This window comes from Haliaeetus leucocephalus, unplaced genomic scaffold (genome assembly GCF_000737465.1).
Source record: "Haliaeetus leucocephalus isolate CR32 unplaced genomic scaffold, Haliaeetus_leucocephalus-4.0 Scaffold151, whole genome shotgun sequence".
Lineage (NCBI taxonomy): Eukaryota > Metazoa > Chordata > Aves > Accipitriformes > Accipitridae > Haliaeetus > Haliaeetus leucocephalus.
The window spans coordinates 4,680,743-4,698,474 of NW_010972587.1; the positions used below are offsets into that span (position 1 = coordinate 4,680,743).

A 17,732-nucleotide genomic window follows, 5' to 3' on the forward strand; every position below is an offset into this window, starting at 1 on the left:
ACTGTTAATGAAACGAAAGACACCACAGTCCCTGGTTTGAATACTGTTTCTGCATTTTTTCTACTAACTGTAAGCATGGTGGGCCAGCCTTGGGTAGAAGTTGGGTTGAATTGTCACCAGCTTAATTTTAGACAACGAAAACCAGTGGGCAGATGGAAAGTGACTTTGGTGAACTACATTAAAAATTCACCATAGACATCACACCTCATGTTTTGAGGCAGCCACTGATGCAAAATTGAAATTGTAGTTAATAGAAATTATATACCTAGCAGGTTTTACGTAATTATCACTAGAGTACCTACTTTATTTTCAGGCAATTTCTGACCTTTAGAATTTACCATAGATTACCCTGTTACGGATCTGTCTTCAGATTAAGAAAGAAAAAAAACATACATGACTACCAAAGCTATAATGTTCTTATAACAGCACCTCATTTTAGTGATAAGAGCAAAATAAAGAACGCTTAATTTGCAGCAGATGTGACCTATACAGCTTCTGCTGATAAGCAGGCCCATTAAGGATACATCCACTTGTCATCAATTTTTCCATTCCATAGGATACTGTGGAATGACCTTCCTAAAAGCATCACAAAAAAATTAAGCATTGCAAAAAGAAATATGTCAATACCTCATTTCACAATCACTTCCACATTTATTAAATTGAGCTACAATTTTATAACGTTGGTACAACTCTCCTAAGTGAAGAAGTCTAAATCGAGCAGGCGATTCTTTGAAAAACTAATAGAAATGCCACTTGGTTATTTTTCAGTTATTCAAACACATTAACGAGCAGATCCCTGTAAAACCAGCTGAAGTTGCTCTTCTCAGAATCACCAATTCCAAGAACACTAATGAACAAAATCTTTCCAGCAAGAGAAATTCCAGCAGTGATGGGGAATAAGAAAATTGTAATCAGTCACATCAGAATTCTTGCTTAGAATAAGCATTGACAGAATTTGCCTTTCTCTGTAAACTAATACATACAGACTTTTCAGCCCCAAAAGAAACTCCCCAAATTCCTCATTTAAGGATTTAGAGCAGAAACTGCAGTTCTAGTTACAAATGAGGACAGGGTACAAACAATCAAAACATGACAACACACAAGCTATTAGAACAAGAAAGTGCTATATCTAGAATAAACCAGTCAGCCACAGAGGGACCAAAGTCCCTCATTTCAGCATTCCTTTTTCAGCACTGCCCTTAAATTCCTAGGAAACAAATTCCATCTTGGAGGAAGGTTCTGTTAGCCACAGACTATAAATTCAAAACCAGGCAGGCAAGCACAGAGGAAACTAATATATTTTAATTGCATAGGCTTAAGAAATGCAGTTCAACATACAGTTAATTTTAATACAGGTATATTGAAACCAAAGGCGCTCTCTCTCTCTCTCTAATTAATAATATATTTTCTATTTCTTAACGCAAATAATTTTACAGAATTAACAAGATGTATTACATTGACAAGCGTATCTGGCTGAATGTTTGAAGTAGCAAGGAATATTTTAATTTATGGTTTAATTTTTGTTGTGACAGATGTGGTTGTGGTGGGTTGGTTTTTTTTTTTACACTTTTCTGTTTTATACCTTCAGAGTAGATAAGAAATGCTATATATCAGTTTGACAAAGGATATCATTGCTAAATTTTAGTTAAAAAAAATCACAGCAATAGAAAGCAAAGAAACCAGATATTTAAATATAAATTATTTGTTTTGAAAACCACTTAGCAAAATACAGGAAAAGAAGTGTATTACAAAATATATGTGTGCTTATTAAAACCTTCGGGATTCAATGCTCAGCTTCAGATGCCTAACCAAGATGAAAAAAAATAAGATCAGTCAAGATGGTCCACAGGCCAAAGGACTAATTGGTGGGAACATCTCTGTGCTTTCAGTACTGCAGACATCCTCAAAACTGGAAAAGGATGACCTGCTTGCTTTCAAGCTAAGTACCAGCATAAGAAACAAGAAATGAGACAAAAGAACATTATAAGAATAAACACATTACTTTTATAAGAATAAAACTCTGAAGAAAAGCTGCCACTGATATTTATATAGTCAAATCTAAAGCTTCTCACAATGCATCATAAACAAAATTTTCTCTTGCATATACTCCTTCATGCATTTTAGTATTCTAACTCCCTCTTATTTTAAAATAGGCCACTTTAATATCAAGTAAATGATGCCTTTTGGTATGGGGAACAGCCTTTATTATTTCCAATGAAAAGGAATGAACAGCATTTATATTAAAAAAGAGTGGTTAGCATAGCTCAACAGACACTCTAAGAAATTTGCCATGTATTATTCTGAAAGCATCGAAAATTTTCAGTCCCTGAAATCAGTTTAAGACACTAATTACGAAGTAATGCACATCAAAACTAAATCCTCCCTATTTAGCTCACTCCTTGTTTAGAAAATGTCTCCTCTTCATTTTTGTCATCTTCCGCTCTAAATTCCCCAAGGGTTTCTTAAGATATTAACAAAATCATCATCATCCATGATTCCAATACTTAATCCTTCATAGTAATCTTCAAACTCAGAATAGGACACTTCATTGGGGTTGCTGCAGGACTCTCCTAGTGTTTCTAGAAATGACGATTTAATTTCTTCTTCTGTAGCTTTGCCTGTAAAAGTATATTTTTCCATTAAATACATTTTCAAGATCAGTGAATATATAGCATTTATATAATTCAGGCAAGAAACTTTACAATTTTAGCCTCCAAATAATTTTTTCTTGAACAAATTCAATATTCTGATTTCAGAATTAAGTCATTGGCTCACTTAATACCAGCTGCAGAAATCACCTTACTTTAATAGCACGTGATAGCATTAAATATCAACAGAAACATGAGGCCACAGTCAATTTCAATGAATTATGAGATCAGGAAGATTTTTTTCTTCAAATGATTGCAGAAACTGAATAATGGATTTGTAAACTAAAATTTTGGTAATTCACAAGTTATTTGTAATAAAGCATATGATTAATATAATACAAGTTCAAAGCTCTAGGAAAACTTTAGGACACAAGTTTGCATTAGAAAAGTGTGCTGCAATTTGCATGTGTGTTCTAGTGACTTAATAAAGATTATACTCAAGATGATTTCATAGCATTGAGAAAAAAAATGGAAAAAATATAGCATTATAGCATTGGAAAAAATTGCACGTGTAACATCCCTATACCACCATGTGACTTCACATGTTACCATTAAAATCACTGGCAATACAAAAAACATCCTCTCTTCTATAGGTAAAACAAAGGGTCAGGTCACTAGGGAGACTTTCACAATGACTGGTTTGGTACGTGGAGATGTTATTTTAGAAACTGACGTACAAACATTTAAACTCCTATTTTTTCATGGCAGAGTTTAAACATTTTTGAGAATCCTGAAAAAATAATGAAGATACCAACATTTCCTCTGTAAAGGATGACAATCCTGTCCCAGAAATAAATGAATAATTTATTCAGAAGGAACTTCAAGTGCTGAGTACATTCAGTGTCAGTTGGAAACCTTGCATATTTTGATGGAAAACCGTAATATGAAAATGAGAGTAATCTTCCTAAGTGAAAATTACTAATATCAAATGTGTCACTGATAACTTGCACGCCAAACCTGAGAAATAACTGCTTGAATGTAGTCCTACACAGGTAGGGAAAGGAACTACTCTGCATATATGCAGTATTTGCAGCTTGATAAAAAGCAAGTATTAAAATTGTGTATATGAACTCCATTACTATTTATAGTCATATTCCAGATAAACACATTATAGGTCGTCAGAGGAAAAAAAGGGTCTCCTTAACAGCTCAAGTCTAAGCCAATAGGAAAACAGTTTGTATTTGCAACCAGTTTCTGGATCTGGTATCTCTGCTAACAGGATTACTTCAGTAGTTACAGATTTTTTAATTTTTTTTTTTGTTCATGTGAATTACCTGCCAACACTAGAGGATGTTTCTTTGCACAGTAACATTTCCTGATATCTACCATAGGCACACTCCCAGTTTTGTTGAAATCTAGTTTCATATAAGCCTATAAGGAAAAAAGAGTTTCATATAAGCATATAAGGAAAAAAGAAAAAGAAGGTAAAGATGTAGAAGATCAAATATACTTAACTACCTAGCACATATTTTTAGATCTTGTGCAATGGATTATGTCAACTTACCTATTTTATGTAAAGCACCAGATACCAGAAAATTATTCTAGATTATGGAGTTTCATGATTATTTTATCTCAACAGCTTTCACATCAAATGTAGTGCTGTCACCAACTCAAAAAAATTTGTCTTCTCTCCAAAATTTCTAGCTCAACCTTAGAATCAGAAGTTAAGCCACTTCCCTTCTGCCTTCTCCAAGTATTAAGAATTCCTGTGTCATTCTGACAGAGGCCTCAACACAGCCTCTTCAGCGCTGCTAACTGCAGCTTCACTTTCATTTCAGTTTACTCAAATACACATGCTCAATACATAAGACTAGGAGAGTCAGATCCTCCATGATTAAAAGTATGAAAGTACATGTCATTTTTTCTTGATCTTGATACCCAGTCGCTAATCTATTGGCTGGTTTATAATCAATGTTTCATACTGCAAACGGCTCCACTACATTAGAGACATATAACAAATGGCATTTCAAACATAAGAAGTCTCACAAACATGATGACTCTAATTGTAGGTCTCAAAGGAGGCAAGTATTATTGTCTCTTATTTCAGACACTAAGGGAAAAAAATCTGCACGCAGATATAGTGACCTGCCAAAATAAGGAAACAGACTTCTGGAAGAGATAGTCTCAGGGTGCCAGATGCTTTATACACTGGACTGAACTGTAAGACTAACACACATATGCATAAACTCAAAATACTAAAGGAATTAATTCCAGAGTTTAAAATTAACTAATTCAACATTGGAACAGCATGCAGTCCTCCAATTTATGTTTATTTTAATAAACTGATCTGACAGTGTAAAAAGTCAATTACCAGATGCACAATTTAAGAAAAACAACAAAAAGCAACAACCAGAATATGACGAATAAGTAACTCCAAAGTTAGACTGCAAAATATCTACACTTAGAATATCTGCAACAAAACTTACTTTTCTTACAAATGCTTTCCTATATTCATTCATTTCTCCAAACACAGCACGAGTAAATTCTCCATAGTCGACCTTATCACTCTTGCTATCATCAAGAATAAGCCATAAGGATTCAAAGTCCTGCAATTTAAAAATATTTTGCCAAAGTTCTTCACTATGTCTGCCTTAGAATAAAACAATTGCTATAATAGGAGATTACAGTATTCTCACAAAAAAAACAACTTCCAAATCCAAACTGACTCAAAGATTTATCAAAATAATGTAAGTCATCATCGGTCACTGATGACCATAATTCACATTATTTGCAGTTCTGATAGCTGTGGGCTATTTTTAAAACATAATACCTAAAACAAGGAAAAAAGATAAGCAAATAGCATCATCTAAATTATTTTTAGAAGGCCAAAAAAGAAAAAATGGATTGCTTCTTCATGATGCAAAAAGTTTGCATGTTTTTAAATTCCTTTTATTTTTAAGAATTTCTCATAGACCTGAATGCATAAATGCCAATATACCACAAGGGGGAAAAAAACCCAAACCCAAAACCATCTTGCAAAAAACAGCTATTAAACTATAAATTTAAGCAAAGAAAAGAAGTGATTCCATAAATTAAAGTAAGATAATATCCACGATTACAGTTTCAGCTAGACTTACCCCTTCAGGCATTTCCAAATGGAACACTTTCAGAGCTTCTTTAAAGGCTGCCTGAGAGAGAAAACCATTTCTGTTCTTGTCTACTTGTCGGAAATACTTTCCTAAGCCTGTTATAACCCGAACTCCTCTTTTACTTAGTGTCTCTCTGAATATACCTGAGGATTTGGAGAAATAAAGGACACAATGTTTAACCGAAGTGGGCCACATGCCATGGAGCTCATATAAAAGTAAAGAAAACCGCAGCTACTTATGATAACTGCTGGTTAAAATGACATATCCATGCATCCAGGCTCCTTTATCTTTGATGAGAGAATGTCAGTTCAAATGAAACTACCAGTTTCTTAACATTTGAGGAGAAGTCATATAAAGCAGCAGGAACATCTAACAAAACTTTTAAAGAGATCACAGAAGGAAAGGAAGAATGGCTATCACCCTCTACATGCTCAGATTATAAACCCGCTTATTTCTGCTAGAACTGATCACGTACCATGATTCAACATACAAAGCAACTTAGGAATGCTACTTTGGTAATACAAACATTGCATTATGGGACACAGAGTTGCTCCTTCATTGCACAGACATGTTAACTACATGTGGAAACAAGAACAAATAAAAATAATTCTGCAAAATTGTTCCAAAATGACAAGCAGAAAACTATTTCTATGGTAAAAATGACAGCCTTATCAAACTTTTTAGGTAGCAGGTTTACTTCAGGTATGTCCAGGTTTCTCAGCATACTCTGTTAACAGAAGTCATCTGCTATTATCATATTATATCTTCAAATTACTTGTGTCTACAATTATAAAGCAAGATAGGGGGGAGGGTGAAAGAAGGAAGTTTTTTCCAGTGAAGTTCAAACTCAGATGTATGTTAAAAGATGTCTTGAAATATATACACGTAACCTTCTTCCAGGCCTTTTAGATGTAGTCAGCTAATTGAGAAATCAATTTGTGTCTATTATGTGAGGGGAAAAAATAACTAGAAGATTAAAAAATATCCCTAATTGTTATTCCGACATTTTTTCTAGAAGTAAATGTCTAAGCAGACTTTAATGACCAAAGAGTACCTACTTAAAACAGGTTTAGCTAATGACAGTAAATAGTGGAGATTCTACAAGCTGGAAGCTGTTCAGTTCAATAGTTTTTGTTGACCACAGGTTACAAAGATAATACATAGCACTGCATAAACATCTTTCCATAATTTTAAACACAAAGCTATGCCATTGTCCTAAAGGCTGTAGGTAGGAACCTGGTAAAATTTATTTACATACTCCAGAATATACTACTCAAATTATACTCGCATATTTTAGTAAGCATAATATTAAAGACTATAAAAAAACCCCACCTTATCAAGGTATAGAAATAATTTCCAAAAGAAGTATCTAGCACAAAATTAACTGAAGAAATGAGATTGTGTTTGTACATTTTGCCAATAACTATTTTAATTTAATGCCAGTTCAACATAGGATCAGCATTATGTTTCAGCATTTTTCAGAGATTATGTTGACACAGATTAACATTTTATTGATTACTTTCACAATTATTCTGTACTGTCTCCATGATCTTTAGCCAGACTGTTTATTTAAAAAAAGAAAAAGGAGAAAGTATTCTTATGATTGATTTATGCTGCTATCAGTCTAATAATATTCTGATAAATATCTAACTTTCGCTTAATTTCATTTATACAAATAAAATCTTTCTAACATCACTATTGTTCTTTGTGTTGAGCTGTAAAGATAGAGGTACTGAAAATAAAATTAAATGGGTTCTGGTAGATACAAACCTTGAATCTTCTTGAAAACTTCGCTGTCGTCGACCACTTGCTTGGAACACTCTTGCTTGAATTCCATAGAAGAAGATCTAAAATAATAAAAATCAGTGTTGATTGGTGAAATTACATGTAATATTACTGAATTCAAAACAGCTGTAGTAAAAAACATTTTGAACTTTATATTTAATTCTTATACTACCCTTACAAGCATAGTATCCAATTGCTTGAGTTTGAGATGGAACACACAAAAGTCCTTGCTGAACAGCTGCAGATATGCAAAAATTCCTTTCTGACAATATTCCATTAGCAGCTCCTCTACTAATTCATTAATCATGGATAATTCCTCCTGTGCTTAAAATCTCCAGAAATTTATTTCAAGACAGTCCTAATCTTCAGCTCAGGCCACTGGAATAGTTTGTTAAAGCAACTACATTTAGTTACCAACAGGAAACTAACACGAAGTACCTACAAATCCCTCTTTAGAAGAGAAATTGCAAGGGTGTAGACCAAAGGCTGGATCAGCATATCTTAGGTGTGATCTAGGAATTATGGTTAAATTTTGTGTTTTGTCTGGCACACTCCCTTCTGAGAAGGGCTTCCCAGAAGCCCCCATCAGAAATTATTAAAAAGGTTGATAAAAAATACTGTGGAAGAACCTATTGGATGAAAGAAAAAAAAAAAGTCCTATAACTATTTAATTATTTTAATCAGAATAGGAAGGCAAATGGAAAAGCATTACTGTCAACTTTGAGCTGCTTGCTCACCAGTGCTTTGCCATGGAGTACTCCTCCTCCTGCTTTCTGAGGCCAAAGACTTACCTCTCTGCTGTCTATTAAGACTTTTAATCTCCAGTTTGGATACCTCTCATTATGAAGTCCCTACAAGCTTGCCTGTATCAAGCCACCTAAACTGGAAAGTAAACAACAACCTACAGAAGACAGCGTACTCTCTCTGAAACACATGTAAAACAAAAGCTTCATGGCTTGTAACAGCAGGGCATAGCTGCTCCTGAAAACCTGCAATAGACCTTTTGGACTGTACCTGAACAGGATTCTCTGTGAGTACAGTAATGGAGGTAAGAGGACTCAGTTCAAGAGTTTTGCACCAGAGAATACTGAGTTCAGTAACGCCCCCATTCAGAAGAAAAAGACAGACTTCACAATCTGAAATTTAGTCACTAATGGAAAGAACACAAAGAGAGAGTATGAAAAAGAAAAAATCTGTTCCACCACAGGTAGCTGAAAATCCAAAATCCCCAGTGAGGAGGTCTTCTTTCTGGAGCCTTCAGAGATAACATTTGATCAACTCCAAATTTCACAGGTATAAGATTAGCAACAAATGAAAGAAAAAGCTGTTTACCAGAATGATAGGTTTCTGAGATGTAATATGTCTTACATAAACTATATGAAATTAAACTATATTGTGTTTTATTTCAAGGAAACCTTGCAGAGAGGGAACAATTAGCACTAAGCATCATACCACTATACATTTCTATAACCAATTATGTTTGAATTTATTGTTTTATGTACTGTTAGCTCACTATGGCTCCTTTGCAAAGCTTTCAGTGTAAAGGGACCTTAAAGGGAATATTACCGTAACTGAGAACAAGCTTCATGTGTCTAAACACTTGCAGAAAGAAAAATAATAGTCAGTTAAGTTGTGCTAACAAAAGTAGTCTTTAGATACTGAACGTATTTAATTGAGATTCTGTTACTGCTGTTCCTAGTCAAGAAGGGATTGAAGCATTTGAAATATAGGGAGCTGGAACTGTTTAGCCTGGAGAAGAGAAGGCTGGAGGGATCTTGTCAGTGTGCACAAATACCTGACAGGAGGAGTAAAGACTGAGACAGGCTCTGCTCAGTGGTGCCCAGTGATGGGACAAGAGGCAATGGGCACAAACTGAAACACAGGAGGTTCCCTCTCAACATCAGAAAACACTTTTCTACTGTAAGTTGATTGAACACTGGAATAGGTTTCCCAGGAAGGTTGCAGAGTCTTCAACCTCGGAGATATTAAAAACCCAAGTGGATGCAGCCCTGACCAACCTGCTGTAGTAAACACTGCTCTGAGCAGGGGGGTTGGACTAGAGACCCTCTTGAGATCCCTTTCTATGATTCCATGATTTTATGAAAATTTCTACCTTGTAACATCTGCTATCAGCTAACATTCCTCACCAAAATTTGAGTAATCAAACTCTGACTGTATTTCCAACACTGTTAGGTAACTTCTGTGTTCAGGCAACACAGCAGTGCAATAAATTTTATACCAAGATTTTATTTGTGCTAAGAACCAGTACATCCACAATAAAAGCAAGAAAACCCACACAAAGATGCTTCATTCCCTAGACAGTTTACTTCTGCATAGATATTGAGATGAGAATATTACCTTCAAAAATAAACACATACTCAAAGATTAACCATTCACTAAACCATTTGAAAAAGTTCAAAGAAATACCCATCTTTCAGACTGTGAACACCTTAATTTACTGAAACCTATTTTGAAAGAATATGTGCAGAAATCCTGTCCCAGTGCCTGAAGTCTTCAACAGGGTGCAATATCTGGAAGAATGAAGAATGAAGGGATAGGAAGAGGAAGGAAAAAGAAAATGAAAAAGAAAAAACAGAGAGAGAAAATGCTAATCCTTCCCCTGCCTGTGTTCAAACACTTGCATTACCGTGACCAATACAAGCTTTTAACATAAGCTTCACAAAAGACTTGATAATAATAAAGTTGATCAAAAAAAAAAAAAAAAAAAGCATTGTTCCCCCAAACATAGTATTTTGGTTCATCACAAAAAAAGTTTCAGTATATGATTTGTATATAAAAACATCTGACTTCAAACAAAGCAAAAAGGACAGTTTCATAATTTAATTAATTCTTATTTTAAAATTCCTGCTTATCATTCTAGGAAGTTACTGAATTACAGAACATCCACTAACACCTGTTACTAATTTCTCCTAACAACAGCCTAAAGACAGGTTATTTTTTTTTAGCAGTATAAGATGTTAGAAGCTCTTATTAAAAAATCTTTTTTTCTTAAGGAAGGAAAGGTAATTTGAAAAAGTTAGCTGCACTTACTTTAGAAAATCCATAGCTGCTTCATCAATACTTATCACACGAAGGATGAGAACTGGGTTCTGCTTAACACTTTCTGGAAGGTTATGATCAACACTTCGGAAAGTTAGGTTAGCTCCCTGTTGGTAAAGCATACAATGATTTCCAATTAGATTGTGTATTTCATAAAATACATTCTGCAAGACTTTCAAGTGATTGTTAAAAGCCTTGGTATGAAATAATGAAAAGGTGTAGCTAAGGTCAGTTAACCTTTTTAACAGAGCCTTTCTAGTACTAAATAAAAAGAGCTGCAGGCTCCAAGATGACACATTATCCTCATAGAGGATATCTACATTATCTACATAGAGGTTTGTCTAGTAAGAGGGCCTACTGTTGCCTGATCTACAGCTGAGAAACATGAGACTACAGATTGTGTTTCCCTCCGCCAGGCTCTACTTTTCCATTTTTCTTGTCCCTTCATCCTTATGGGATCCAAAACTCACTGGACCACAGAAAAGAGTCACAGAAGGTGCCACACTGATTGCATGAAAGTGAAGTTCTCTCAGACTAGAGGAAACCCTCCACAGTTATTTTCAGTAACCTAAAAACATACTTGAGATAAACAAACAACTAAAAAGTAGCCTTCTCAAAGTTCAAATCATTCCTGCAATGTTTAATTATAATGTTATTCTTTAAAATTGCTGTATTTCACAAATAAATATTGAATAAAAATATATTATTAGAAGCATAGAGTTCTATTATCCAGTATAGTCTCTTCTGAGTATTACAAATTCCCCTTCCCTCCAAGTTGGGGACAGAGGACACACCTTATGTATTTTGCAAAATTAAAGATGCTTTTTGTTTTGGTAGAATAGGGAAGGGGAGAGAAAGAAAAGCAGCAAACTAAAAGCAAAGAATACCAATAAGAATAAATAAATAAAAAAACCCAGTAGCTCTAACTGTAATATCGATGCAGACTTGGGTTATAGAGACTCCAGAACTCATAGATTAGGAAGGCAACAGAGACACTGTTATTGTACAAGTGTCTCAATCATTTGGACTTTGTGAGAGATTTGTATATCTTAATGTCAGCCCAGAAACCCTGTTTGCAGATATGGAGATTCACAAATACGACGTCATTCCAAAGAGCTATTGAACTTGGTAGGATACGTTTTCTGGACAGCTTTAAGACACATCTTTATTCAGAACACATTTCCATCTGCAGGTTGCAAAGATACACATGACAATTAAAAAAAAAATTAAGAAGTCTCTAAAAAACAGCTTTAACCCTTAAAAAAAGTAATCTATTTCATCTTGGAAACTCTTATAGCCACATGTAAACAGTCAGGATTAGGCAGGTGATTAGACAAAACACTCTAAAAACTAATGTTGCCTTCTTTTACTTTCAACACTTCATTTGAACACAGTTTTTGCTCTAAACTTAAGATTTGTAGGAAGATGTGAAGAACTCAGTGAAAACACTCTACCTGAAAAATTGCTTAAGTATTTATAAAGCAGGAACACTTAACCCAGTACAGAAGTACAGCAGGACAGAAGATGCAGTATGATTTGTAGTCAGTCATCCGATTAGTTAGTAGATGAAGTTTACTATTGTTTCAAAAGCTCTCTCTAAACATCTGGTGGTAAACATTTTCAAACTTTAGGTTAAAAGCAATTAACCTGCAATTGCCTCATGTTTAAAAAAATATTTAATCACTGTCTTGTGTCAAAAATGCCAACAGACCTTGCAAAGATTATTAATTTTTAGCAAGTACTTTCATCTACTTCATCTTCAGGACTCTCCTTCCCTAGTTGTTCATTTTGCCTACAAAAAGGTCTGCACTGTCTGCAGTCTTGTGTCCTCTAGTGGGAAAATTTCAAACTACAGCTTAATCTGAAGCCACAAATGGAATCTCTAAAACGTGGGACAGCAAAATAATCAACTCCTGAAAATCTTTAATTTGAAAATGTTACTGAAGGGGAAGACTCTTGGTCTTCCCTGAAAGCTAGATCACAATTTTCAACTCGAATATCTAAATATTACTTCCAAAACACCAACAAAATTGCCTTACATTCAGCAGAATACTTACAATATAGAAGTCACTAAGATCATAAGCTTTTCCCTTCCTTTGTCCACGCTGATGTTGATAAACTCCCTTCTGAATGAAAGGCAAGGCATTTGTTCTGTGAAATAATTCAAAACTGCTATTAAAACAATTAAATTTATTTAAGTTTCTTAGATACAGTTGGAAGATGGGTTCTAAAACCTTTTTAAAAAGAAGTAATGTATCCTACCTATTTTTTCCAAACTGTCGAAATTCGTACACAGTAAGGGATCTGTCACATGCAAAAAAAAATCCAATCAACTCTCTACAAGCATCGCGACCATTTCTAGAAGGAAAATTGAAAAGCACCTTTATGTTTTTGCATCTATATAAATCCAATTCAACCCAAACATAAATACACTTATTTTGGAATATGCATTTTATTTCCAATGTTGCACATTGTACAATCTCTTTCTTTGAAAAAGGTATCTGACTCTTTTCTCTAAACCACCATGGAATTCAACTTCTGGATTTGGACAGATTTTAATGCAACATTCCATTCTCCATAATGTTAAAAACAGCTTCCAAGGCTTCATGTTTTAGTACACCAATGTAATTTTCATTTATTAACTAAAGGATTACTTACACCAGGACTACTGCATTCACTGTGGTATCTGAAGCTACGTGGCTGAATCCTCAGCTATGTCTAACAAGTATACAGCTCACTGCTTCAGAAAAAGCACCACTTTCAGAGCTGAAGAATATGTTTATGTCACTGCTACTCAATTCAGAACAGTTTCAAAGATGCCCTAAACCTGCAAGTTTAATATGCAAGGAGTTACAAAGACACAAAGCCATCCTTTCCATCCACAGTGGTTGCCACATACTAAGACAAGACTAAATTAATTTTTAATCAGCTGAGGTACAATGGCTAAGAGCACTATTTTACACAGCCCCTGTGCTAACTGTCCTGCGCAGAGCTATGGGTATGATGGTAACATAACATATGCATCTTAACACTGTACAATGGGACTGTAAAGCCACTATCCATCAGCCATGTCAAAATGTGTATTATCCATGTATGCATATATATACCCACACAGCACATACTTTTTTCTAAACAGGGAACAGAAAGGTTCAGTGCAATTAATTTCAAGAGGGTACAATGATCATCATTCATAAATTCACAGAATTGAAAAGCTTCACAAAACTTGCGATTACCTCGATATAATCCTACTATCAAAACGTAGCTTGTTAGAGAGCATGTTTTCAGTTAATCCTGATTTGGTCCTTATTCTGTGAAAATAATGCAGCATGTTAACAACACCTATATGCTCACAGAGAAACGTTACATAAAAATCAACTGTTTCAAAACAGCAAAATATGTGAAATACGGTATCCTTGGCAACTGGCTGAGGAGATGATCCCTTGTAGTTGAATTAGAAAGAACTCAGAGTTGTAATGTGGAAAGTGTTCTGCAACTACATCGTATGAGAGTACATTCACAGAAGGCATAGATACGAATGGGATATTTTGTTTACATACACTTGTATCAAGAATTAAACTTCTACCACTTACCATACTTCCACCAATCAATGTGTTTTCTTGCAAAAACACCCAGGTTGGAGCTTCTTTACCCACCTAGATGTTTTATATTGGCCATATTACTAGTTCCAGAAATGGGGATTTGTCCATGTGATGGGTGTAAGAAATTGAGACTGGTTTTGTTGTCTTTTTTTTTTTTTAAGAATACAAAGATAACATTTGTTTAGAAAGACTTTAGAGCAGGATGTCAAAATGCACAAAGCAGAGATGTTTGCCTGCATGTTGAGAAAGATTAATGGAACAAAACTTGGACCTGCAGATTCATTTAATTTTATGGATCACAACGTTTTCTCAGTTTTTCTTAAGCCCTTGGAGTTACTATTTCAATGCTCACAGGCCAGGAATGACACTTAAATGCCAGTATGTTTAATTACTGCAGCAGAAATCAAAACATGAAAGGAAAGTATGATTATATTGTGAAGAACTGCATTAGCATTTACAGATGCATATTTATGCAATTTTATGCACCTCAGGATAGGAATCTCTAAAAGGATATGACAAGATTGCAAGCATTCAACAGCTCAGAAAAGGCTGGCAAAACCCTGTGATGAACAATATCAATATAAGCTTAAGAATGTCTCCTAGATTTTATAAATTCTATGAATCAATCATTACACAACAGAGAATCCACATAAAAAAGGTCCTACTAGGCAATTATAAGTATGAGTAGGCTACAAAAAAGGCTTCACATGAAGTTGGTGGATCTAAGCCAGAAATAAAACATCTGGAAAGGCAAACAGACACCGCAGAGCACAAAATAATATAAAGAATACAGCAGAAAGTGTATTTCTAAAAAATATGACCGCTAGAGAAAACTTACTTGGTTTCATGAAACATTCTTTTTCTAAAACGCATTCGTGCTGTCCCAAGTCCCAGAAGCCCACGAGCTTCCTCGCAAACATCAGCACACATGGATTGCTCTGGGTCACTTATAACAGCTCTGACCAGAAAGAAGAGCAGAGAGAAGCCCGCTGACTATTAGTAAGTTTGAATCTCAGATCCTACATATTCTTACCCAGGAAAGAAAACACCCAAGAATAACAGCAATAAAATCTTAGAGTTACCCATTAAGCTTGCATAAATTTGTGGCCTTATTTTTTTGTTTGTTTTTACAAATTCTGAAGTCTATTACTCAAAATCAAATATATGCAAAAATATTCTGGTAGTGTACTATTATGTAGTAACTTTACATGTATATACATATTATTTTAAGTATATTTTATATATGTATATATAAAATAAATCAGGATTACAAAGGGGTTTGGGGTTTTTTTTCCCCCTCATTTCCACTATTTTTGTAAAAGTTCCATTATTGACTTTCTTTATCCACAGCTCCATCCACAATCAGTGACAACAGCTACTAGTACTGGCCAGCCAGCGACATCATCCAACAAAAACATTGGCACTTTCCCCTAGGAAGCCCATAGGGCCTCAAAGTCCCATCAAGCAGACAAGAAATAGATGAACTGGTTTCCAAACATTTTGATATTCTCTGTATCAGTTTAACAAGTAAACAAAAGAAGAGACCCTTTAAAATACATTAGATTCTTTTAACGTTATTGAAATGGTTCACAATCGGAAGGAAAAAAATAATTTTGCATGGCTAATAGTTTTATAAACTTGTTCTCTGATCTATGCAGATTGATCTTTGCACACATCAGTTACACTAATTTAACTGCAAGATTGACTCTACTAAGAAAAAAAATCAAAACAAAAATCAACACACCTTTGTGTTTCCTTTAATAGATTTTTTTTTCACACAACAGTTTTGAACTAACCTTCCCCAATTAACATCCTGCTCTCTGATACCAATTTGTATGGCAGTACTGGCACAGTCATATTGGGAATATAAACAGATTTTTTTAATTAAAAGTTCTTCCTGATGCAGCTGCAACACTACTGAATATTGTTTTGACATCATCAACAAAAGAGTTCAGAGTAGAAGGAATACATGGAAAAAATAAGGCAAAGCAGCTGAAGGAGCCTAAGCACAGAATGAACATGCATGATCCAAGATGAACAAACGTGTATGTTTAATCCAATGTCAGTAGGATTGAAACATGTCAATACAACCAGCGCATTTTTAAGATGATTTCTGTAATCATCTGCTTTACCTATATGTTTGTAGAGATATGACATGGAACAAGCATTTCTTTGAAAATTGGGGATTGCTGCCCTGAACACTTCCATATTTTTAATCCTGCTACAATGACACTTGGAATTTAACATTGTGTTTCATGACAACCTCATTTCCTTCATGCAACTTCATTGATATCTCAGCTTTTAAATAGTGTAAAAGCATTAATAGAGTTTTAAACAATACAGGTCATTTAAACTGCAGTTGGAACAAACAAAAAATAAAATGGTGAAGTGCAACATTTCAACCTCAAAGTCTTAAGATCTGATGGGCTATAATATCAGTACAGATAACTACAGAGATTGTAAACTAAACACAGAATGCAACATGCTGTAGACCACCCCACAGATAATTTTTAGCAAGTGTAAGGTAACAGGAAACTATACGAACCTAGCTTGTACCATCCTATATTGCCATAACCAGACAACTTGGATAAATGTCTGAATTATTAAAGCATGCTTAAAAATTAGAACAAGTTTATGGGAATAACAGTAAGGAAAGATTTTTTTTCTATACTGATCTTTACCTGTAAGTTACTTTTTTCCCCCCTTAATACATAAAGGGATCTTTCTACATAGAAGCAATGCTTTCTCGGAGCTGAAGGGATAGCAATGAAGTTAGGAGAGCCTTCCTGTCCAACCTTGATCAACTCAATTCATCATTGTGCCTTTTCTTCCCCTACGTGTCCAACACTGCTATAATACTCCTTTACTCTTGCAGGATGTGTGTCAATATTAATAAAGAAATAGTAATAAAGCTAAGATTCTTAGAAAAGAAAATAAACACTGAAGGAGTGTAATTTGTAACAGCAGGCATTTGTCTATTTTGCTGAGGTGCCAGATGGTTGTTTCTGAGAACTAGTTCTATTGTAAAGCCCTTAAATTAGGTTCAAGTATAAAATTAAAAATTATTCTCAGAAAAAAATTAACTTACACATAGCACTTTAAAGTGACCTTTTAAGTTAAATAAAAAAGACTTTTCATTTAAAGAATTTTTGAAAATAATAACACTGCATATGACTCCATAAGACTTGGAATGAGATGATCAAAACAGCTCCTAGGCAAGGAAAGCAACACACTCACAGATCTAAATTTTTCTGTAGGGAAAACTGAAATTTTACATTATAAATTCACTTACCTAGATAATTGATCCACCATCACTTGTTCTACTACAGCCTGTTTTCTCCTCTCTGCAGCAACATCCTCCTGCAATGAAAAACTGACTAAGAGCAAATGAAAGATGTAACACCAGACACTTCAAATAATAGATTACCCTTTAAGATAGCATTCAGAGGTCACAATCTTACCAATGTCACAATTAATTTTTTTCCATCTTTTTCAATAGAGTTCTATTTGCATAACAATAATAACAAATCATATTCTCTGCTACACACTCA

The 17,732-nt window shown here is 34.5% G+C and overlaps 1 protein-coding gene across 1 annotated transcript; it reads right to left on the minus strand.

The window, feature by feature from the left end:
- Positions 1 to 2,023: 2,023 nt before the first annotated feature.
- CAPS2 (calcyphosine 2) lies at positions 2,024 to 17,508 on the minus strand. Its single transcript, XM_010561794.1, has 11 exons — positions 17,474 to 17,508; positions 15,020 to 15,139; positions 13,816 to 13,890; positions 12,845 to 12,940; positions 12,640 to 12,733; positions 10,574 to 10,689; positions 7,508 to 7,584; positions 5,726 to 5,880; positions 5,075 to 5,194; positions 3,923 to 4,019; positions 2,024 to 2,618 (listed from the first exon to the last, which is right to left on the minus strand). Exons 1-11 carry the CDS (start codon positions 17,491 to 17,493, stop codon positions 2,443 to 2,445), a joined length of 1,146 nt encoding a protein of 381 aa, XP_010560096.1. The 5' UTR covers positions 17,494 to 17,508; the 3' UTR covers positions 2,024 to 2,442.
- Positions 17,509 to 17,732: the final 224 nt, after the last annotated feature.